General features: G+C 42.0%; 1 protein-coding gene across 6 annotated transcripts in view; it reads left to right on the top strand.

Annotated features, from left to right (window-relative positions):
* CHRNA9 (cholinergic receptor nicotinic alpha 9 subunit) overlaps nucleotides 1-24505 on the top strand; it is a 75769-nt gene extending 51264 nt beyond the window's left edge. For 2 of the 6 annotated variants that reach the window (XM_064487257.1, XM_010980371.3), the window contains exons 2-6: nucleotides 9952-12690; nucleotides 12971-13116; nucleotides 14045-14199; nucleotides 17428-17960; nucleotides 21001-24505. In XM_064487257.1, coding sequence (XP_064343327.1) covers nucleotides 12627-12690; nucleotides 12971-13116; nucleotides 14045-14199; nucleotides 17428-17960; nucleotides 21001-21542 — 1440 coding nt within the window. In that variant the 5' untranslated portion in view covers nucleotides 9952-12626 and the 3' untranslated portion in view covers nucleotides 21543-24505. Of the gene's footprint in view, nucleotides 1-9951; nucleotides 12702-12970; nucleotides 13117-14044; nucleotides 14200-17427; nucleotides 17961-21000 lie in introns of all 6 variants that reach the window. The other 4 variants (XM_064487261.1, XM_064487275.1, XM_064487270.1 and 1 more) reach the window with 4 other exon arrangements.
* The last annotated feature ends 757 nt before the right edge of the window (nucleotides 24506-25262 follow it).

Genomic DNA, 25262 nt, shown 5'->3' with positions numbered 1-25262 from the left:
AACTCGAAGTGTCTGATACAGTCAAAGAGTGTCGTAAATATATTATGCAATTAGCATTCTTTTAAATCGTCAAAAATCAGTATTTCTCTCTCTGTAGGACATATATAACTAATAAAGCAAAGCTTACAATTTTAAGGAAATAATTGTCCCCAAACATTTAAGCATTGACTGCAAGCCCAAATTGAGTTCTTCTAACCACTTAATTAAAATCACAACATGAACTCATTGGATTTTCATAAATGCATCAAACGCCTTGAAAACTGACAAAACACACACTAATTATTGCAATGGTTACAGAAATTATTGTGTAAAATTTATTTTTAAATTGTTGCTATCATGGATTTAAGGCTGTTTGTTCATAATCTCCATTGTCAGCCATATTTTAATTCTTATTTTTTTAATTTATACCTTCCTGGAATTTCTATTTCTGTATCAATTTGTGGTTGCAATAATCATTCACATCACCCCCCCATACCAAAAAAAATTCATACAAGCCAAATTGGCAGATCATGAATTGTCAGATGATTGATTCTTGGTCAGGAAACTGGACCTAGCAATTCAAATATGCAAAATTAGTCTTTAGGTTGAGCCTTTTTAAAAACAATCAAGGCTCATTTCTGATGTCATAGAACTTTTAAGTTCCTTTTTAAGTTCAAATAGACTTTGAGTTTTGGAAACCAGAAGCATGTATTCTTTAACATTTTCACAATTTGTATTTCCCATCCCACAGTTCAGCCATTATAATAGATTGATCTGGTCTGCTGTTGTAACTGGCAACTTAGATATGCTTTTTTAATACCTCATTATAATAGCATCATCTAGAGCCTTGCTACTCAAAATGGGATTCATGGACCAGCAGCATCAGCAACATACGGACGAAGAATCTCACTTCAGACCAGCAGGCTCAGAACCTGCATTTTAACAAAACATCTGTGCGGTCAGGCCACTCAAGGTGGCTGATTCCCGGCTCAACCGTACCCTGCTCACAGGACTGGCCTTCCTAGATGCTCGCCCCTGCCCCAGCTACTGATTGTTCTCATCAAGGGGCGGTGAGGGGCGTGCCCCTCTGCTGGTTTCCCTGGTAACCAATGAGCCAACCTGACATCAATTCCCCCTATAACTGTTAACCTCCCCCTGCACCCTGGCAGCGAAGCCGGCCGCCATGTCCTGCTGGACTCAGTGGGGAGTCGCTCTAAGACCTGGCTTCAGACATGTAAGCCCCCCTATCCGTTAAACCCCTGATGTCTCTGTCACTGACTCTGGGCTCTTTCTTTGGTCTTGAAGCTGGGCCAGTACAGGCTTTGTAGGCCTGGGAGGTGCAGCCCAGCCACGTCCTTCTACCCTGTGATTTGACTGCACTTTAAAGTTGAGAAGCTCTAATATGAAGAGTTCATCTCCCTGGAGATGAGGCACCAAGCCTGCGGTCGGCTCTCCTCTTCAGGTCATGCAGTTCATTTACCCTCTTGAAATCCACTATTGTTCCCCCTCTTTTCTTATAGTTTGAGACTTTAACTGCTAAGATGTTCTGCTACATTGATCAAGAGAAGAGGGTCTGGGGCTGAATCTGAAGAATCCAATATTGAAGGAGCAAGTAGATGAGGACAAGTTGCCCAGAAATCTAGGGGGAAAAACAAGAGTTTGACTGTCATGGAAACCCAGAGCAAAGGCCTTCCAAAGACATAATATTTGTCAGGTTCTCTTATCACACTGACAAGCACGTAGCAAGCACTCCATAAACACTGGCCATTGTTCCTGTTGTGTTTATTATTCATGGTAATTAAATGAAGAAAAAATGCCTGCCGCCCAAGAAGCATCGTCACAGAGGTTTCCCATAAGGGTCATTTTCCTGGACCCTTTGAGAAAGGCGCTATGGTCCGTCTAGGGTGTTGAATGGAGGTGGGCTGATTTGCAGAATAAAGTCAAAAAAAAAAAAAAATTAAGGTCAGAGGAAACACTCTGTTCACTGGAGTGATTACATTCCGGTTCTGAGGTTAGGTGGAGTGGTTGAAGGGAGAGGATGATAACACGCCTAAGTAAACTGATTTTTAAAGAATGGCACAACTCTTTCACTGCTTTGCTTTCTGGCCTTGACCATAGCACTTCATGCATTTTTAAAACATAAGCAAATAGTTTGAATACTGTTTTCGAAATTCTCTGCCCAAAAGGAGTGAGCAATCTAGTCCTACAAATCCGGTGAAGAGTTAGTTCTTCTAAGACCTTCCTGGAATATTTTGTTTTGGTCTTGAAAAACTGTGCTGTGTTAGAAAGTGATCTGGCTAAGGAATGAGCAAAGAATAACGCAGGAACATTCTAGCAAGTGTATTGATTAGGAGACACTAATAATCTACTACATAGCTTAAACCTGTTAGTAGTTTGTATTATCATAAGCATTTAGTTTATTTCTAGCTATTAGCCAGAAATCCTGCAGAAATGGATGGATCTCTGTAGATTTGGTAAGTGACGCTGTCAACATTTCAAGCTGTTTTTTGTGCCATCTCTTTAGAGCTGGTTAAAAACCACAGATTTCGCTTATGACGTTATCTTCCAACGCCCTGTGCAGGGACCTGCAGGGAGTTTACAGAGACACCTGGTGGCTGGTAAGGTGAAGTACCGGCTTTGTTAGAAAATAAAGGATTTGAATTGTGTCAGAAAGGTTTGTTTTTGTGAATTTCGTTCTTTATTCCAATTCTTTTCGTAGGATTGCAGTTATGCATTAAAAAAAAGACTTCAATACTTTCAGATTATTTTTATAGCTTCTAGCCTTTCTTTCTTAAAGAAACCATCAACCAGGTGAACTGACCAGCACCATCAGCTGGGCTAAATCTACCCAAGGCCAGGACTAGGCCGAGGCAAACGCAAATGAATGGAGATGCGAAAAACTTCAGTGATAAACATAGGTAACATTTTAATGCAGTAATTTAAACAGTCAAAATAGTGCAAAAAATTCATTATAAACAAAATTATCAAAGTCATAAATATAGCGTCAATATTATCCATTTTCCATTTTTATCTCAAGCCCCCATTTGGCTCCAAAAGGCACGGAAAAGAGCTCATGAATTTGACGGCCTAGCCACTGACGGGGTTCACGCATGCTCAGTGAATGCAGCCCCCCCCCCCCCTTGCCCACCCATGGTTTCCCTGTCCTTCCTGTGTCTCTCCCCGTCTCCTCTCTTTCTGGTCAAGTGTAAGGATCCTCGATTAAGGGCAATGGTAGGGAAGAAAAATATAGAGAGAACAGAAAATTTTGAAGTGGCCCTGGGGAAAAACTTGGGGATGGACTTTTCTTCTGTTTGCCTTCTGTTTGCCCTTTCCGCACGCTCCTTCCTCCGCCTTCTTCCCAAGCCTGCTTCTCGGAAGCTGGGCCTCAAGCGCTGGTTCACACCTGGCTGCTCTCTGCTGAGGGGGCCTGAGCCCATGAGGCTGGACTCTGAGGGCAGTGGGGATGGGAGGTGGAGGAGGGCGTTGCTCCTGTGAAAAAGCCCCTTCTCGCTTCTCTCCCGATTTAATACGTCCCCCTAGTCCCCGTTTACCAGGAAAAGGGCAGGGCCTGGGGGTGGGAGAGGTGAGGATCTGGGACCGCGGGGTCGTGCTGCTTCGCGGTGGCGCGGGTCTGTGGGAGTGTACCCCAAATGGCCTGGAAGGGTCGGAGTTTGGCCCGGCGTTCCCGCATTCCCCTCGGTGGGGATTAGGGATCTGAAAGTATCGTGCTACCGTCCACGAGAGGCAAGGGTCCCCTCCTGCCTCCTCCCCGCTTGTCCTTCACCTAACTCTGCGTCATCATCAGAGAGATGGTGACTGCAAACAGCAGGAAAATATTGTGCAATAGGAACCACACAAGCCGCTGCGAGAAGAGGAAGTAAAGCCAGCGCTGAGAACATACTGGAGTGAAAAAGGATCAGAAACTCGAGAACAAAGAAAAGTTTCCAAAAAGGCCCAAGAAGCAAGTGGCTTAGCAAAGAGGCCAAAAGGGTCTCATGGATGGGGCTCCTCAGCACATGGTGAGGACGGACCCCAGAAATAAGAGGCGGCCAGAAGGCTATGGCTTTCAAATATATCCCCTAGGGGATCTCAGGGAGAAGAGGGTGCGACCTCTGACAAAGCGCAGACACCAGAGCCCGCCAGTCCCCGGATAGTTACCCGGACACATAGGATACCCTGGATCGTGTGTCAGCTCTTCTCCTGACCCAGAAAACTGTACGTCCCTTATCACCTGCTCAGGGCTCTTCATGGACTCGGCTCCTCTGTTGGCAACATAAATGGGTCTCTTTTTATCAGGGGAGGTTTTGCTGACTGCTGGAGCCCATGTGGTTCAGCAGGGGAATCATATTAACATTTATGGAAAGCCTGCTGTATGCCAAGCATGTGTTTGGCACTTTATGTTTTCTCTTTGATCCTCACAATAACCCTTTTAAGTGAATATTCTAATTATCATTTTTACAAATGAGAAAGCTGAGACACAAAGAAATTATGTGACTTGCTTAAGCTCACATAATGAGTAAGTGGTGGTCCCAGGATTTGGACTCGGGCCCAGGACTCCTCCTGTGTCTTTATATTCTTTCTGTTGTATCAGGTCAGCAGAGACATGAGGAGGATGCCCCCTGCCCTCCTCCTGGTAGTTGTTCCCTTTGATCTAGAACTACGTACAAGGCACAGGCAACATATCAAAGAGCTAGAAGTCACGATCCATATTCTTAAGGAACTTGCTTTGATACAGGTTAAAATGTAATACCGCAGTAGACTAGCATTGTGAGGCTGTACATAACACCCCAGCCATGAGTGCTGAAATGATTCTAGTCAGCTTATGAATCATAGGAAATATATCTACACTCCTTTGTCTGAAAGCTGGCTTTTCCCCCGCTTTCTAATTCCTTAGATTTCTTTTCTCATTCTGGGTGTTATTCATTTATTCAGCCAATAAATATCTTCTCTGTGTCAAGGAGTACAGCACAGAACAAAGCCAAGTCTCAACTCTCAGGGAACTTAATTTCTAGTAGGGAGACAGACAATAAACAAGCACAAGTGCACACGCACATGGTCCTCAGTGGGACGAGACAGTAAAGCAGGGAAGACGGACAGATTGGGGTGGAGTGGTGGAGTTGCTGTGTGCACGGTTGTCTTGGAAGGAACTTCTGATAAGGTAGCATTTGAACTGAGCCAAGAAGGAGGAGAGAGAGGGCACTGGGAGGACATGGTCAAGGGCACTGTAAGGAAGGGGAACAGAAGGAGCAAAGGCCCTGAGCAGGAGCGGTGTCAGGTTTGTGGAACAGCAAAGAAGCCAGCCTGCTGGGGTGCAGTAAACGAGGGGAGAGTGTTAGAGATGGAATCGCAGGGGCCTTGGAGTTGCTGCTGAGGATTTACTCTGAGCAAAATGAGGTCCACTGGGTAGGGCTGAGCAGAGGAGTGACATGGTCAGATGTATGCTTTAAAATGATCACCTGGCTCCTACATGGAGAATGGGACATGAGGCAGTGTTTGCTGCTAGGAGACAAGCCCGCTGGTGCTGTTGGGAGTTGGCAGTGGTCTGAACCAGGGTGACGGTGGTGAAGGGCATGGGAGGTGGTTGGATGCCAAGTGTGTTTGGAAGGCGGAGAAGCCAGGATTTGTTGACAGGTTGGATGTGGGGCGCTATGGGCTGACTTGTGTTCCCCCACCCCTACCCCGCCGATTCCCATGTTGAAATCCCAACCCCTGGTACCTCAGAATGTGACTGTATTTGAAGATAAGGTCTTTAAAGACATAGTTAAGTGAGTTTATGGAGTGGATTCTAATCCAATATGACTGGTATCCTCAAAGAAGAGGAAATTAGGACACAGATACTCCCAGGTAAGACTCAGAGAGAAGACAGCTGCCTATAAGCCAAGTAGAGAGGCCTCAGAAGAAACCAACCTTGTCTACCACCTTGATCTCAGACTTCTGGCCTCCAGAACTGTGAGAAGGTGAATTTCTGTTGTTGAAGCCACCAGTCTGTGATATTTTGTGGTGGTGGACCCACACTCTAAGATATCAGGCATGAGAGAGAGAGGAGTCAGAGAGGATGCCCAGGGATGTGGCCTGTTTTAAGTCATGGTTAGAAAAGTTCTGGAGTTGGGCATTTTCATTGCCATGTTCAGAAGCACCAAGAGAGGTTGTCCTGCTGGGTTTTGCTACAAAGAATTTTCCAGTCCAATGCACACCTCTAACATTGCCAGAAGACTGCAGGGAAAGAGTGAGACACAAGAATTGGCCTCACACCAGCATGTACACTTTGGGGTTCCAGCCCCATATGGAGATATGTAGCTCCTTTCCTGTTTTCCAGGAAGTCCTCCTTCCTTCCCTTCCAGAATTCCTTTTGGTCTGATTTTGCCTGCATTTCTCCTAGCCAGATGGATTTGGGTACAATTGAGGGATAGGGGTCATTGTCCTAGAAACAGACCAGTGCTCTGGGTCTCCACCTAGTGAAATTGCTGGAGTCCTGCCTCCAGGGTCTCTCTGTCTCATTGCTGGGGACCCAAGAAAGACTCCTATGAGTGAGTGAACATGCCCTGCTGTTCACTGCTCTCAGCCCCTGGCCTGGCTGTCACCATGGTTTCTATCATCACTAAGTATGTCACCCCTATCTGGGAGCTGTGGTTTACCTGCCCAGGACATTCTAATGGTCATTCTATGGAAGTGAGCAGGCCTGTCCAGCCTCCAGACATCAACAGGGCTGCCGTGGACTCTCCAGTTCCCATGTGCTTCTGGCTCTTCAATGGAAAGGCTCCTTTTATGCATGAAAGCTCCTTCTCTCTAGGAATCTGGTCCGGGGCCCCTGGGAGCCTGCACTGGGAGACAGTGGAATTTCACTGAACTGGCTGAGCTGCACTCGGTGTCAGCCCAGCCTCACTACGCATCTGCCCACATCAAGCCTGTGCATCGTAGCTCTCTTTTCCCTTCTGGCTGTGCTCTGTCTTCATCGGGGACACTGACCACTGTTACAGTTTGCTTGAGCCTGGTTAAGTGGATTTAAGGGTTTGATGACTTAGATCAAGGGTCAGCAAACTGTGACCAGCCTCTTATTTTTGTAAAGTTTTATTGGCACACAGCCATGCCCATTCATTCACATAGTGTTTGGCTGCTTTCACAGCATAACAGCAGGGTAAAGTAGTTACTACAGAGACCATATGCCTGCAAAGCTGAAAATATTTACTGTCTGGCCCTTTACCTAAAGAATTTGCCAACCTCTGTGATAGATTTTAGATCAGCTAACTCTCACAAAGTGGAGAAGAGGATTGAAAAGATGGCTACAAAAATAAGTAGGTAAGTAAATCCACAGTGGATTGACAACATTAATATTGCAATGAAAGAAGACAACAAGAAGATGGCAGGACTGATATTCTCCCACCCATAGTACAAACTGCTTGTCAGATGGAATAATTATTCTCTAAACAGGTCTGTCAAGAAGTTGGTGGAGAGAGACAGAAAGAGAGAGAAGGGAAGGAGGCAGGGAAGAGGAGAGAGAAATGAATAGGTAGGTAGGGAGATAGGTGAATTATGGCTACAGGTTACATGCTCAATTTAAAAAGTGCTGAATTGCCTGTTTCCCCCTTTAATTATCCTTATTTTGCACTTTTTATGATCAAACACTGTTTCTAGGATGTTACTGAACCAAAGAACCAAATCTGAGTTGTTCTCACTCAACAAGAAGCAAAGCCAATCTACTGACACCAGGTTGTGCAAAGAAAACCACAGCGTTGATTGCAAGGTGTCAAACAAGGAGAATGGGCATCTAATGCTCAAAAGACCTAAACTCCCTGATGGCTTTCATGGAAAGGAAAGGCAATGTTAGGGGTTAGGGTGGTGGGGTGCCCGATCAGCTCATGGAAAGTCTTCTGATTGGCTGGTGGTGAGGTAACAGGGTGGTATTTTGGAAGTCAACATCATCAACCTTCTGGTACCAACCAGTCTGGGGTCTAAGTGCTGGTGGTCAGCATTCAGTTAATTTCTTCTACATGTGGGAGGTTTAGTATCTGCAAAACAACTCAATGATATGGCTCAGGATATTATCTATAGCCCTTGTGGAGGAACTAAAGGCTTTGTTTTATGGCTAAACTATTGTTATTTTGTCTTGCTTGAGTTCTATCTTTTTTTCCCTCATTTTCTCACTTCTCTGATTAAATTTGCTCTCTGGACTTGTGGGAGGCCAAGGATGCTAAAGCTTCTCTACAAACAAGAGGTGGGGGATATGAGGTGGGGGACATGAGGTTGGCGGACGTGTCTGTCTCTGGGAAAGCCCACCAAGGTCCTGCTTGGTTTCAAGGGTTTCACATATGTTAACTCATTTAACTCATTCTCAAAACAGCCCTAAGATGCAGGTACTGTTGTAATTGTCCCCATTTTGTAGATGTAGAAATAGAGGCACAGAGAGGTTAAGTAATCCATCCAAAGTTACACAGCTAGTAAGTGGTGGGCAGGCTTGAATCCAAGCAGTTTGACTCCAGAGTTTATGTTCTTTAACTCTATACTGCTTTCCTTGGTTATAAAAATAGAGACAAAGCAAACCCAAAACTGTTCAGAGAGTGTGGCCTCAGTAGGCCACAGCACTTTGGGCATGATTTGACATCCCAGCTACCAACTCTTACCCCAAACTCTGGTGCATGGTGAAAGAATCTGGAGACTACTCCTTTAAAAAAGCTTTGAGTTTTTAAACTTTGAGACACATGCTCAGGATGAATCCATTAGAAAGTAGCAGTGAAATAGTTTCTCAGACCCAGAGGTCCGTCTGGGCATCTTCTGAGTTGGGAGCCACTGGTTAGGTGCCACAGTTCTGATCACCCAGGACAGCTCTCCTCTGCTGAAAGTTTGGCCTCCTAGGGGAGGCTGAGGGACTCTGGCTTGGCTCTCAGTGGAGAGTTGTCGTCCTGTCCCATCTACCCATCTTTGGCAGACATCAGTTTTTTCATCTGTAAAATGAAGGCGGTCAGCTAGATGGATTCTGTGAGCTTTTTAAGGATTAAAAATATTCTGATTCTAAACTTAACGAAATTGAGAAAATATTCATGCCATGTTAATTTGTGGGGGAAAATATCCTTTACAAAATATTATGTTTGACTTTTGCAATTTTTGTTTTAAAAAAATACATGTAACAGAATTTGTCCTCTTCACTCCTTCACCCTCCCTGCTTTTCCCCTGCTCTGCTACTGGGGAGAGGGCCTTTTTGCAAAAGAATTCACTAGGATTCTCTGTCAGCCAAGCACTGGGGTGGGAGGGTATAACTCAGTAGGAGAGCACATGCTTAGCATGCCCGAGGTCCTAGATTCAATCCCCATTACCTTCATTAACAAATAAAATTTAGGATGTTTTGGGGTGGGGATAAAGCTCAGTGGTAGAGAGCATGTTTGGCATGCAGGAGATCCTGGGCTCAACCCTTAGTGCCTTCGTTAAGGGTTGGGGGGAAGGCAAGAGCTCTGTTCCAAAGAGTGGAAGCACGGCCATCCTCCTCCAGGGATGGAGCCAGGGATGCCTTCCAGGAGGATTGACCCCAATGGGTAAAGGGTTCTCAGCATCTTCAGCCAAAAAAGGGTTGAGCAGAGACTCTGAGGGGAGGGAGAGGGGTAGAAAAGAATGGGAGGCCATTCAAGGGAGATCCTGTGTGAACTACAACGCAACCCCTTGAGAACAGGAAAGGATATTTAGAAGCATCATGTGCATTTCTTTGTGCTCATAATCTTCATGGAGTAAGGCAGAATTTTGCTACTGATTGATGTCCTTCCAGATCTCACAGGACATGACAGCACAGTGCCATGAGCGTTTAAAAAAGATGCTCTATCTCTGCCTGGTTGGATTCTTCTCCTTTCTTTTCCTTCATTGTGCTTTTCTATACTTTCTAATCATTCTACACTAGACATGTATTGCTTATATAATAAAAACCGTGTTTAAAAATATTAAGATCTTACAGAATGTCTCTGATATCCTAATATTATATTTTGGAAATAGATGAGTCCTTCAGAATTGGTCCACGGAGGAGGATTTGGCTCCCAGTGACCCTGAAATGGCTGGAACACTTAATTGTGGCAAGGAGTGCTGCTTCTCAAAGGGTACAGATGCTAGAAAGGTTATTGTGCTTTCTACGAATTCTCTGAATTGTGGGTCCCTTTTTCTGGACAGAGTATACTGCCCTCACATGGTGATATCACACAAACTATGGTGAAATGCTATTCAGAATTTCTACCCAAAAGCAGGGAAAAGGCAGCTACTACAACGAACAGCATGAACTTCCCAACTTAAATGGTTTCATGCTCTGTGAACCTGAGTTAATATGCCAACAGATATGACTAATCCTAAATTAATGGGCGCTCAGGAAAGTAGGAGTTTCCAAACTCCTGGACGGCTGACGTTTATTCAGATTATTTTCGCTGTCTGAACCTACATTTTAGAAAATCAGTCTAAAGCATATCTGCCTGCCTTTTTTTTTTTCTGCCTGCTTTTTAGCCATATTGAACTCTAAAATGGTGAATTCAACAGATTTCTCCTTCCATTAGTATCCTGCAGGTGACAGGACCACTATGTTACAGGTCTCTCTCTTTTTGGGTATGGTTTGGAGCTAAGGGAAAGGTAGTGGTTGGGTAAGAGTAGGTCCCCTAGGAAAACACCTAGTGGTTGTTTTTAAAATGAATTTGCTTTCTAGTCATTAATGTCTTTGCTATAAAAAACAGAATTGCACCCCCCTAAAGTATTGGTTTAATTTCGTTTGTGTTAACACTGATAGGTGAGTATCAGCTATTACCATTTAAAAAAAAAACTGCAAGTGACCAATTGAATGAACTGAGTTAATGAAAAGCCATCAGACAACCAAAGGTGACCACTTTCAAGGCCACGTTCAAGCAGCAGCTGCAGTAGCGAACCCCATGCATTCGCTGAGCTCCTATTCCAGGGGCTGCTCCCTGTGATGTGAGGCACTGAGGACACATAAGGGAGAGAGGCTCTCACTATGAGTAAGTCAGCACTGAGCAGGCATCAAGTGCTGTGTGGGTGGAGGACGACAAGGAGGAGGAGAGGCTGTGGTGAGCACATTGGGCTGGGGCGGGTGGCCTGGATTCTGTCTCGGTGGCCAAGTGCTGCTGGAAGCAAGCCACTCGCATCTCTAGACATCAGTTTCCTCATGTGAAAATGAGGCATTCACTCAATTTCAAAAGGCCCCTCAGCTTCTGAGATTCCAGAGCGGATGGTTTTTTTGGAAGAGGGAGGGCTGAGTGTGGGCACCAGGAACTGTGTCATTTGATGGGTGAGTCAGACGAGGGGCATTAGAAAAATAACATCTTCGCAATCAACACAAGGGCATAGGCAATTAGGAAACCCGTAGCTGACAGCTTGAGTGTCTGTCTATTCCATTCGTAGGATGTATTCCTGAAGAGGGGCTGGTGACTCATCAGGTGGCTGTAACCTGAGGAAATAGAGCTATGCAATTCCCTTGCAGTGACTCCAGGCAACTGAATGATCTTAATTTGGTTTTCTAAGGCAGTTTCCCCCCCCACTCCAGGCAAGAGGAGAAGCAGGCTTTGGCAATTGGAAATTGACATTCTTTTGTGTGAGGAATATCAGATCACATATGAGAAATGGCTGAAATTATACAAAGTAGCATTTTCAAATGTAAAAGGATAACATCTTAGTAATATCACCATTAGTTATGAATCATTTTTGTGCTGATTTGGTGAGCCCTTGAACCTTTGTTTTCCCCTAGAGCTAGTAAACCCTAAGTGACTTGGTGAGTACAGAATTCTGCATCTGCACAGCTAATCAGAGGTGAAAATTACTAACATTTACATAGTGCTTTACAATCTGCAGAGTGCTTTGTGATACCAGTAGCTCTTGGAGAGAGGGAATATTATTTTCCTGTCTCTAGTTCAGGGAAGCTGAGGATTATAAAGCAAAGAAGTGTTTGGGTTGGCTGTCAGACCTAGGTCTTCCACTCCTAATCCAAGTCACAGTGCTGCTGTTGCTTCTGAAGGGAGTGTTTGCTCTTCTCCCATCCAGTGCTCCCCGGCCCCCAATATACACACACATAGACTCACACATATTACTGTACAAGATCCGAGCCCGGTGGGACAGCTGAAGGAGTGATGAGAAACAGAAGGCAGAGAAGAAACCCAAATGCCAACCTATTCTGGAGATCATGGAACTACTTCTCTTTCCTTTTATCAAATGCCACTCAAAGAGCATAGGGCCTTTCCAGACAGCTATCTCATGGCTGGGTCGGTTCAGCTTTCCTTAGTCCACGGACTCAGGCTGAATCTTCTTGTTGCAGGTGCAAAAAGTGCCCATTCTGCTTAGGTGGAATCTTGGGGGTGTCCAGCTCCTACCTCTCTTCCCCTGAAAGGTTGGTCAGGATATTTCTGCTGAAGGTAACTAGGGATCCTCAACTGGGACAGTCCCCACAGAGCAGCACTGCCTGACCTAACCCATGGGGGCTCCTGGTATCTCAGCTGCTGGAGCTGCCGGTCTCAGATTACGGGGGAGGGATCTCAGGACCTCAGCCCATTGTGTGCTGCAAGCCATCTGCTGTGCAGGGACAGCAGCGGAGTGGGATCTTTGTGCCCAGACCCTTCCCATTCACGGAAGGAAGTGGAAGACTGCACTGCCTGGCTGGGGATTCACAGAGGCTTAGGGAAAAGATGAACTGGCCCCATTCCTGCATCTCTTTTTGCTGGATTTACTTTGCTGCCTCAAGACTGAGAGGTAAGAGGCTGGTAAGTGTGTAACTATCCTGACTCATCTGGGGCACTTCTTTGGTGGCATGTGGGATGAATCAGGAAACAGAACAAATGCTCTAACTGCAAGGGAGTAATCCAGCTTCTTCCCAACTCATGCTGATCCCATAGGGCATGCCAGAAAAATAACTCCCATCGATCGACCCAGAGCTTGTCTCTGATGCTGGGTCGTCTCCAATGCTAGTCCTCAGTCTTTGCCTTGAAATACACGACACTGAAGTCTGATCCAGGTCCCTCTTTTCGAGCAGCCGTAGAAACAGCAGATGGAAAATATGCTCAGAAATTGTTTAATGACCTTTTTGAAGATTATTCCAACGCTCTTCGTCCAGTAGAGGATACAGATAAAGTCCTGAATGTCACGCTCCAGATTACACTTTCTCAGATCAAGGATATGGTGAGTAGCATATAGCGGTGACTCTTTGGAGTGCTGTTTAGAATGAAACTAACAGTGCTTTCCAAAGGGAATGTCTTAAACTGGGAATTTGAGAGGAAATGAGAACAGGCAGCTCTGTGGACAAGCTGGTGGGAAAAGGAAATTCCAGGGGAAGAAAGCTTTCTACAAAATTAATTTCACTAAACATGACCTAATCCTGGCCATTAACATTCACATCTAAAGCAAGATGGTGTTACACATTATGTGTTCCGTTTCTACAAAATTTGCAAAATCAGCAGCACCATAGAGAGAGAAAGCAGAGTAGTGGTTGTCAGGCGCTGTGGGAATGACAGAGGAATGATGATTGACTGCTTGATGGTCATAGGGTTTCTTTTTGGGGGTGATGAAATGTTCTGGAATTAGAGAGTGGCATTGGTTTCGTGACATTGTAAATAAACTAGAAGCTGCTGAATTGTATACTTTAAAATGGTTAAAATGGTGAGTTTCATGTCATGTGAATTTTTATCCCAATTTTTAAAAAAAGGTGGTGTTTTAAAATGACAGACCTTACTTAGTGTCTATATTTTAACTACACAAAGTTATGAAACTTGAAAGGCTTTTCTTCTGTACCTTGTTGATGTTTCCTGACTTTTTCATTCAAATGAATCATCAGTTGATCAATATTCAGAGAAATTTAAGCTGTTGATCCATGCAAAGAGCTGATGATTTAAATATTTGTCCACTTTACATTCCAAACACTAAATCAAGCAAAAAAAAAATATGGCCTTGGCAGTCCATCGAGGACGGGTAGACTGGAAAACTCTAACTCACGTATTGGAAATCAATGAGTGCTCCTGGAAATCCTGTTTTGAAGACAAGTGTTGTAGAAACGAAGGGCATTCAGTTGAGGTGTCTCCAGGACAAAGTTACATCTGGGTTTATTTTGCAGGATGAAAGAAACCAAATTCTGACGGCCTATTTATGGATCCGCCAAATCTGGCACGACGCATATCTCACGTGGGATCGAGACCAGTATGATGGGCTGGACTCCATCAGGATCCCCAGCGACCTGGTGTGGAGGCCGGATATTGTCCTGTATAACAAGTAAATGCAAGTCAGCAGTTTCTCAGGAATGAATTTGTTGATTTAATAGAAGGGAAACATAATGAAAAAAAGCGTGAATGTTTTAAACACACATGAATTTTAGTCAGTTCGTGTTCCTAAGCCCTGAAGTGATGATCATAAAGCTTCAGATGATAAAAATAGGTCATAAAATCTTAGAGTCACAGTCCCCTTTTCAGGTGAGAAACTGTATGGGAAGCTGTGTTAGTTTGCTGGGGCTACTGTGACAAAGTACTGCAAACTGGGTGGCTGAAACAACAGAAATGTGTCATCTCCCAGTTCTAGATGCTGGATGTGCAAGATCAAGGGATTGGCAAAGCTGGTTCTGTCTGAGGGCTGCAAGGAAGACTCTATTCCATATCTCTCCTCTGGCTTATCTGGTGGTTGCTGGCAGCCTTGGTTCCTCGACTGTAGGAGCATCACCCTAGTCTCCTCCTCCTTCTTCACATGGCGTTCTCCCTGTGTGTTTTCTGTGTCTGTATTTTCCCTCATGTGAAGACACCAGTCCTGTTGAATTAGGTGCCCACCCTACATCAGTATAACCTCTTCTTAACTCATTACATCTGCAATGACCCTATTCCAAATAAAGTCACATTGTGAAGTGCCAGGAGCTAGGATTTCAACATATGAATTTTTCACAGACACAGTTCAACCCGTAACAGCGATGCTCCCTTGTCTAAGGTCGTGTATCAATAATACATGATACTACTAAGATTAAATCAGAATGGGCCAGCTAGAAACTGGCCTGTGGGTTTTGGACTTTGTATGGAGTGGAAGGTGAACTAGACCATAAGATCACCAGTTGGCCTTTTCTCGATCTGAGAGTAAGGGGCCTGGGTGAATGGGTAGGTAAGGTTTAAGTTTCTCAAACTGTAACGTGTGCGTAAACCACCTGAAGAACTTGTTAAAATGCAGATTCTGATTCAGTAGGTCTGGGGTTGAGTTTGATGCTCTGCAGTTCTACGAGCTCCAGAGAGTAGTGCTGCTGGCGCATGGACCGCACTTTGAGAAGGAAGCAGATTGCTCTGTCACAGCTGAGGCTCAGTTGCTCCACCTGTTGTCAAAGGGGGTCCTCTGTCTTTTTATTCTGAAACGCAAGTTTCTGAGAGTCAGGAAAGGTTCCCCTTTGACCCAGAGCAAGATGAATGAGAGGTGGCTCAGGGTGACTCTGCTGGGAGCTTAGCCTTCTACTGGGCATGGATTTCCCTTCAGGAAGCAGCACTGGTAGGCTGCAGTCTGGATTTTAGTCTCAGTCCTTTTTCAGAGAGCTGGCCCAGGGATCATGACCTCTTGAATCATAGCCCCGATCCCGCTGACTATTCCCCATAGAACCTTTTCACCACACTGAGTAATCAACTCTTCTCTGTTCCTCTGGGTTGATTCTCTAGTCTTCTTTGCCTTCCAATTGCAGACAGTTTTGTTTTGGATCTTCTGGTCCCCAGGTCTCCACGGAAGGTAGGATGGGTGAGTGATGTTCCAGTTCTCACTTCTCATATAACTGACTGTATATACTTCTCTTTGTTACAGAGATCATGTTCAGGCATTCAAAAAATTCAATTTGTTGTCTTCACAGGACCTACATTAAAGATCTTCTCTCTAAACGTCCATTAAAAACTGAGCACCGTAATTCAACTGTAATGGTCTGATTACAGTGGACCCAATCAGACCATTATGGTTAACATTGTGGTACCTAAATTTTAATAACCTGCCAGTTCTTTGATCTACCACACCCTATTCTAGCAATTTAACCTAAGGAAAGGGTCAATGGATAAATGCAACAATTTGACCACAAGGATGTTCATTACTACATTGCTTATAAATGTAAAAACTGGAAACAACCATAATGTTGAACATCAGTGAACTGGTTAAATAATTATGGCATATCTCTATAATGGAATATAGTTGAATACCATTTAGTCTTAAAAATAATGTTGCAGAAGAATATGAACAGATGACTAAATACATTTTAAAATTTTGTCTCAACTTTTTTTGGTAAATTAACTTTTTATTTGGAGATAATTTTAGTTTTGTAGAAAAGATACAAAGATGGCACAGAGTTTCTGTATACTCTTCACCCAGTTTCCTATAATGTTACATCTTATATGACCATAGTACACTTGTCAAAACTAATATAATACTATTAACTACACTACAGACTTTATTTGGATTTCAGCAGCTTTTTTCACTAATGTATTTTTCTGTTCCAGGATCTAATCCTGAATACCACATTACGTTTAGCCATAATATATTTTGTAGGGAAAAAGTTGTAAGGAAGACTTGGAAAAATATGCACTAAAATGTTAACAGCATATCAGTTATGACTGTAAGCATTGGAAACTGACTTTGTCTAACTTGTGAATAAAAGGAATATGTTGGAAGTACATGGTACAGCTAACTGAATTAAAGGGAAAAAAAGGTCAATGACCAGACCTTGGAAAGGACAGATTGGGACCACTCTATAGTTCAAGACAGCAGGGACTATTGATCTTTTAAAAAAATTAATTGATTTTTATAGGAAGCCATCACCAGGGTGACTCTTTTTGGTCTTTGGATTCCTCTGCTTAAGATCTAAATTCCAGAGAGAGTGAAGCAGCTGGATCTAACTTGGGTCCCACATCCAGGACTTGGCTTCATCTGCCTTCATGATGGTGGAGAATGAGTCATTCCTTAAAGCAAAACAGCAATTCTGTACTCCCCAAATACCAGGCATAAATGTTGATAAAGCAAAAGGAAGATATATCTAGAATAAATTATTATCTCTTAGATTATGGGTGAATAAATTTTCTCTGTGTTTTTCAAATGTTCTGCAGTAAGCACATACAGCTCTTCCAACAGCAACAAAAAGCTACTTTGTTATTCTTGTGCCCAAAGTTAACAAAATCAGGTAAGCAGAGCCTCCCTGTCACATTTTAGCCTCATTTACTTTTTGGCTGGATGTTGGAATTGTTATACTTGGACCAGGAGAGTGGTACTGGAAGTGGAGAGGAAGGGACACAGAGCAGAGATGCTTTAAAGGAAGAATCAAAAGGAACCCAGCCCTGACTAGTTACAGGAGATGAGGAAGAAGGGCAAAATTAGAGTTGATTCCAGATTTTCAAGCCATGGTGACAGGAATGGTGATCCATTGCCAAAGACACTGCAGTGATGGGCATAGGACGGTGAGTTGTCTAGAATAAGGTACAGCTTTCACTTTCTTCCTCTGACCTTCAGGGCTGATGATGAATCTTCTGAGCCTGTGAACACCAATGTGGTCCTGCGGTATGACGGGCTAATCACCTGGGATTCACCGGCCATCACCAAAAGCTCCTGTGTGGTGGATGTCACCTACTTCCCCTTTGATAATCAGCAGTGCAACCTGACCTTTGGTTCCTGGACCTACAATGGCAATCAGGTGGACATATTCAACGCCCTGGATAGTGGAGACCTCTCCGACTTCATCGAAGATGTGGAGTGGGAGGTCCATGGCATGCCTGCTGTGAAGAATGTGATCTCCTACGGCTGCTGCTCTGAGCCTTACCCAGATGTGACATTCACTCTCCTTCTGAAGAGGAGGTCCTCTTTCTACATCGTCAACCTCCTCATCCCATGCGTCCTCATATCTTTTCTGGCTCCCTTGAGTTTTTATCTCCCAGCAGCCTCTGGGGAGAAGGTCTCCCTGGGAGTGACCATACTGTTGGCCATGACTGTATTTCAGCTCATGGTGGCAGAGATCATGCCGGCCTCAGAGAATGTCCCTCTGATAGGTGAGTTCAAGTGTCTTACAGTTTGAGCCTAGCTTTGTAGTGACTGGGGTTATATCTGTGCCTCTAAACTCGTAACAATTAGGATAACAATTAGGTCAACCTCAAACTCAACACGGGCTGTCACATCCTTCATTTAGTGTCCTCAGTTGGCATCTTTGAATACAGATGTGGCTGTTGGAGACAAAATTGGTCTCGTGGTCTCCAGGTTTACACAAAAGAGGAATGCCAGCAATAGAATTTAGAGCAGTGGTTCTCAAAGTGTGGTCTCTGGACCCACAGCAACTGCATCATTTTAGAAATACAAATTCTCAGGGCCCACCCTAGACCAACTGAATTGGAAACTCTGAGGGTGAGGTCTGGCCAACTGTTTTAACAAGCTTTCTGGGTGATTTTGATACACTTTTTGTTCAAGTCTAAAAACCACTGGCTTTTAGGTTAAGGCCCTGATTTTGAAGTCCAAGACGTCTGCATCTGAACTCTCACTTCACCACTTGTTCCTTGATCAACCTTAAGCAAGTTGCTTCATCAACTGCAAATTCCGTGTAATTGCTACCTCATCATGCCAGTGCCTGGCACGGAGCCTGGCATGTGAGCACCCAGCAAACAGTGACCATTATTATCTTTTCACATCACAAGGGATTTCTTCTTAGGAAGAGTGGTAAATGTGATAGAAACAATGAGCTGGATTTCTAAGCCTGCCATCCACCCTTAACAGGGTAATTCTCAAACTTTACTGGGAATAATAGCTGTGGGAGAGCTTGTTAAAAATGCAGGTTTCTACACCCAAAGAGGTTTTTTTCTTTTTTTTGGAATCTTGAGCAAGATTTGGGAACCTGAGGTGATTCTAAAAGAAGACCACATTTTCAAAAATCTGCAATACTAAAATGTCCTTCTAAGGGTAGGAGCGTAGACTGTGGCTACCATCCCTCCCTCTTTTCCTTTACCTACCTCGTTCTGAGATCCCTCCTAACACATTTAATACCTAATTCCTGCCACCAAGGGTAACACTAGATCCAACACCTCTATCTCAGTGACTTGCTATTGTAATAGATGCTTACCAGGATCAGAAGCTAGACCTAACTTTTGGTTCTTTAAAGTAAGCAATGAGGAGAAATTTCAGAACACCAAAGGACTTGGAGACAAATATAAAAGGGATTTCACACTGCCTTTTTACCCTCTACTGAATCTAGTATTATGCAATATTCAGCCTTTATTACTACATTGGTTGCTATGTCTCTCCAAGCAAGCCCCCCCCCCCACTCTCTCTCTCTCTCATTTTTGAAAAATAGATACAGAAGGTTCTCTCCTTTCTCACCACCACTAAAAAAGAGGAAGAGGTGTATTGGCACTTTTATTACCTCTCCTAAGGCAGAAATGATTGACAGTGATGACATCCAATCATAACCATATTTGAGGCAGGATCAATTGGCAGGTGCCTCTCTCTTCTTGAGCAGTGACATTCAGAAGCAAGCTGGCTCAGTTTCTGAAGACAGATGTCTCAGGACATGTCTCAAGAATTTTATAAGCATTACTTTTTTCTGTGATAATATGAACTGTATGTTTTTAGGAAGGGTGCACACAGATCTTGAGACTATTAATTCATAATCACAATTTGTTATTTGTATCACTTATGAAATGTACTTCCAATCTCATAGAAATGTGTTTAACTTTTTTCATTGTATAGCATTTGATCCCGACTTTTGACCCATAGCCTTTACAATGTTAAGAAAGATTCCCTTTATTTTTAGATTACTCAGAGCTTTCAACAAATAGTAAACAGATGGTGAACAATATCAAATGCATTGTCTTTATCTGTTAAGATAAAGGAGTTTTTTCTTTTACTCCATTAATGTAGTGAATTACACTACTGTTTTCTGATGTTGAACCAAACAGTTCTTCATCATGATGAATTATCAGTTAAAGACAGGATTTAATTAGCCAGTAATTTATATAGGATTTTCTCAAATGTGTCTATAAGTGAAATGGCCTAAATACTTTCTTTCTTATTACTTTTGAAATCAAGGTTACATTTGCTTCATAAGATGAGCTAGGCATTTTCCCCTCTTTTCTATTTCTGAAACAACCTGCATAAGATATGAGTTATCTGTTTCTTAAAAATTTGGTGAAACTTGCCTATAAAACCTTTGGCTCTAGAACTTTTTGGGTGTGGGTGGGTAGAGGTATTTGACTAACTCCCATTTCTCTTCAAGCGTTCTTTCTTCTTACACTAAATGTGATAGTCTATATACCTGTAGAAGTTTCATCTAGGTTTTCAAATGTATTATCATATAGCTATTTATAATATTATTTTATTATTTTCTAAATTTCTATTCTTTCATTTTTTTCTTTTGCATCTTTTTTCTCTTCCACCTCTATCCATGGGCGGCCTTATCAAAGGTTCATCAATTGTATTACTCTTTTTGAATAGCTTGCTTTTGGTTTTGTTCATCTTTTAGGTTCTTTGTTTTATATTTCTTAAATTTGTACCCTATCTTTATTGTTTTCTTCCTTAATTTTCTTTTCTCATGAATACTTGCTTTATGTAATCACATGTTAAAGACTAACCCTGACAGAGTGTCTCTTTTCTTCCCCAATAGTAGTGAGCTTTTATATTAATGAGATCCAAAGACAATTCTGAGAACTGGCCAAGATTTTTCATTGTTTGCTTATTTGTTTGTTCAAAGCAGTTTTTCACATCATGATCTCAGCAAAACTTTACAAACCTTTTAACTCAGTGCAAGGGACAGTGCTGAGAACTTTACATGTATTTTCTCAGTTAAGCCCCACCATATTCCTATGAGTTAGATACTATTAATGTGGTCATTTTATAGAGAAGGAAGCTGAGGCTTACCAGGAACATATAAAGTGCTCCAGGTTGCAAGTCTAGTGAGTGACAGAGCTCGGATTTTAACCCCGTTTTATTCAAATATTTGTACTAGGAACTATTAGTGTATACAGCTTCCTCAGAAGAGGCATTTGTTTCTTTTTGAGCCAAACATGAGGACAGTTTTAAGCTAACTTGGTGGTTGTTGTTTCCCAGGCAAATACTACATAGCCACGATGGCCTTGATCACAGCCTCCACTGCCTTGACCATTATGGTGATGAATATCCACTTCTGCGGGGCTGAGGCCCGGCCAGTGCCACACTGGGCCAGGGTGGTCATCCTGAAATACATGTCCAGGATCTTGTTTGTCTACGACGTGGGTGAGAGCTGCCTCAGCCCCCGCCACGACAGGCAGCGGGACCACCTCACAAAGGTTTATGGCAAACTTCCAGAACCTAATCTGAATACGACCAGAAACAAAGACCTTCCCAGAAAGAAGGAAATGAACAAACTCTTAAAGAATGACTTGGGATACCAGGGTGAGAATCCGCAGGATGCTGACAGTTACTGTGCACGGTATCAAGTACTAACAAAGAATATTGAATACATTGCCAAGTGCCTCAAAGACCACAGGGCCACCAATTCCAAGGGGAGCGAATGGAAAAAGGTGGCAAAAGTCATAGACCGATTCTTTATGTGGATTTTTTTCATTATGGTGTTTGTGATGACTATTTTGATCATAGCAAGGGCAGATTAGTGAGTATTTGGTAAGTGGGGATAAATCAGTACAATTCCCTGTGATCTACTCTAATGCTCTTCCAAGTCAGAAATATCTAAATCTATAGACACACACATACACAAATATATATAATTTAGGGGTTATGTTATCTTTTTATTTTTAACTTCAGAGCAATATTATAACTAGCTGTCAGGTTAAATTAAGCAGGAGGTCCAAAATTTCAAGGGTAGGAAAATGGAAGAAATGCAGAAAGACCCCTTTTATAGTCTACCAAAGTGGTAGGTGGCTGGCCTCTAGTTCAATTACTCGCCCCTTTAGCAGTGCAGGTAACAAAGTGCACTACATTTGATTTAAAACTTAAAGCAAAACAAAAGAAACTCATCTTCTCCTTAGTCCATATTAGAACATACTTTTGAAAAAGGAAACTTGCCATGTATTCTTTAGTGTGATTTAAGTCTTAATGTTACTTTTCTCAGGCCTGGTGCCTTTCAAGCCATATCTTAAATGATGAAACAAAAAATCTTGTCCCATATGAAGAAAGTCTAAGAATCAGCAGCAACTTAATGGGGAAGAGGGTTTTCTTTGTAATGATGATGTTAAATACGTTGGTTATATTTTATATAAGCCTTAAAGATGAAGTCGTTTCTGCATTTAGTCTTGGATTTAAATGAGATCATTAGCAAACTGGGCTTATTTATTCATTCATGCAATTATTTACCAAACATTTATGTTTTCCTACATATAGTAAAGCTGCATGATTCACATTTGCATTGGGTGTCATAGCAACTCTTAGGCACAAGTCTGATGACTTTTGATATTCACTGTAATTCTGTGAGCTAGGTGGGCAGGCATTTCTAGTTATCTTTGTCAGCGGAAGAAACTGTCAGAGGAAGGTGGGTTAAGTGACCTACCTCCACATCCAACTACATAATACTTACAGCTGGGCTATAAACCCTTAGCACTGTGACTCTGAGTTTGGGCCAGGTCTGCTAAAGCCACACTGCTTTTGGCCATGACAAATCATGATTTAGGATAGTAGTGATTGAGGGATTCTCATTCATAGTTCTGAATTTTGGCCCTAAATTACTTCTTCTGCTTCTCAACTTTTTCCCCCTACTTTCAATCAAATATGTCTTCAAATTCCCTTAATTCTCACCTTGATTCAAATGATACAAGTACTAATACTCATTCCCTAATTCCCAATTCCTCAACTATTCTTTTATCAATTAAAAACAAGCAAATGAACAGACATGGAGAGAGACAGCGGTTAACCTAGAAAAAAGAGGATGGCATTTGTTTAAACATATAGACATTGTTTTTTATTCTTACATTTACTTATTCTTAAAAATATTTATTGTGCACCTACTACATACTGAGTGTTATGTCAGCCTTGAAGGGAACAAATATAAAACATGGCTACAACCTCTGGTTTCTTACATGGTGCTTGTAGTTTAGTAGAGGAGACAGTTAGGAAAATAGACTACAATGTGCTGTAAAAGTGCTATCAGAAGTGTGGACAGATGTCATAGGAACAACGACAATTAATCTGTTTGAGTGAAAGTTTGGGAAAGACTTGTAGGGGTGTAACATTTGAGTTGGGCTTTGAAGGATGAGTAGGCGTTTGCTAGACAGAAAAAGAAGTAAGCAGGGATTAGAAGGAATTGGGGAAATATAACTTAAAATCAGAAATTTTCTTCTTTTAAATTATTTTTTATTGAAGTGTAGCCACTTTACAATGTTAGTTTCTGGTGTACAGCAAAGTGATTCAGTTATACATATACATTTTTTTCAGATTCTTTTCCATTATAGCTCATTATAAGAAACTGAATACAGTTCCCCCTGCTATACAGTAGGTCCTTGTTGTTTATTTTATATATAGTAATGTATATCTGTTAATTCTAAACTCCTAATCTATCCCTCCACTCCTTTTCCCCCCTTGGTAACCACAGTTTGTTTTCTATGTCCGTGAGTCTATTTCTGGTTTGTAAATAGAATTAGATTCCATGTATAAGCAACATAATAGGATATTTGTCTTTCTCTGTCTGACTTATTTCACTCAATATGATAATCTCTAGGTCCATCCATGTTGCTGCAAATGGCATTATTTCATTCCTTTTTATGGCTGAGTAATATTCCTGTGTGTGTGTGTGTGTATACCACTTCTTTATCCAGTCATATGTTGATGGGCATTTAGGTTGTTTCCATATCTTGGCTATTGTAATAGTGCTGCTATGAACATTGGGGATCATGTGTCTTTTCAGATTAGAGTTTTCTCCAGATATGTGCCCAGGAGTAGGATTGCTGGATCATATGGTAAGTATATTTTTAGTTTTTGAAGGAACCTACATACTGTCCTCCATAGTGGCTGCACCAATTCACATTCCCACCAACAGTGTAGGAGGGTTCCTTTTCTCCACATCCTCTCCAGCATTTATTATTTGTAGACTTTTTAATGATGGCCATTCTGACTGGTGTAAGGTGATACTTCATTGTGGTTTTGATTTGCATGTCTCTAATAATTAGTGATATTGAGCATCTTTTCATGGGCCTGTCTTCTTTGGAGAAATGTATATGTAGGTCTTCTGCCCATTTTTTGATTGAGTTGCTTTTTTTGATATTAAAATGGATGAGTTGTTCATTTTTTTTTTTTTTGGAAATTAGTCCCTTGTTGGTTGCATTATTTGCAAATATTTCTCCCATTCTCCAGGTTGTCTTTTCATTTTGTTTATGGTTTCATTTGCTGCAAAAGATTTTAAGTTTAATCAGGTCCCTTTTTGTTTATTTTTGCTTTTATCTCCATTACTCTAGGAGCTGATTTGAAAAAAATATTGCTGAAATTTATGTCAAAGAGTGTTCTGCCTATATCTTTGTCTAGGAGTTTTATAATATCCAGTCTTACATTTAGGTCTTTAATCCATTTTGAGTTTATATTTTGATATGGTGTTAGAAAATACTCTAATTAAAGAAAATTTTAACACCTTTATTGTGGTATGGTTCCTGTACAATAAATTACACATATTTCAAATGTACAATTTGATGAATTTTGATAGATGTATATACCAATGAAACCACTACCACACTCAAGATAGCTAACATTTCCATCACTCCCCAAGAGGTGCAGTTTTTTAATTCCCAATTTATTCCTTCCCACCTCTTTTACCCCCTGATAACCATAAGTTTATTCTCTGTCTATGAATCTGTTTCTGTTTTGTCGATAAGTTAATTTGTGTCCTTCTTTTTTAGAATCTACATATAAGTGATATCATATGGCATTTTTTTTTCTCTTTCTGCCTTCGCTTAGAATGATGATCTCCAGATCTATCCATGTTGCTGCAAATGACTTTATTTTATTTTTTATGGCTGAGTAATATTCCATTGTATATATATACCACATCTTCTTTATCCAGTCATATGTCAATGAACATTTAGGTTGTTTCCATGTCTTGGCTATTGTAAGTACTGCTGCTATGAACATTGGGGTGCATGTGTCTTTTTGAATTAGAGTTTTCTCTGGGTTTATTCCCAGGAGTGGGATTGCTGGATCATATGGTAAGTCTATTATCAGTTTTTCAAGGAACCTACATAGTGGCTGCACCAATTTATATTCTCACCAACAGTGTAGGAAGATTCCTTTTTCTCCACATCCTCTCCAGCATTTATTATTTGTAGACTTTTTAATGATGGCCATTCTGATTGGTGTGAGGTGACACCTCATTGTAGTTTTGATTTGCATTTCTT

Source organism: Camelus dromedarius, chromosome 1 (assembly GCF_036321535.1).
Source record: "Camelus dromedarius isolate mCamDro1 chromosome 1, mCamDro1.pat, whole genome shotgun sequence".
Taxonomy (NCBI): domain Eukaryota; kingdom Metazoa; phylum Chordata; class Mammalia; order Artiodactyla; family Camelidae; genus Camelus; species Camelus dromedarius.
Note: the sequence above shows the minus strand (reverse complement) of the source record. Positions and strands in the feature narration are given on the sequence as shown.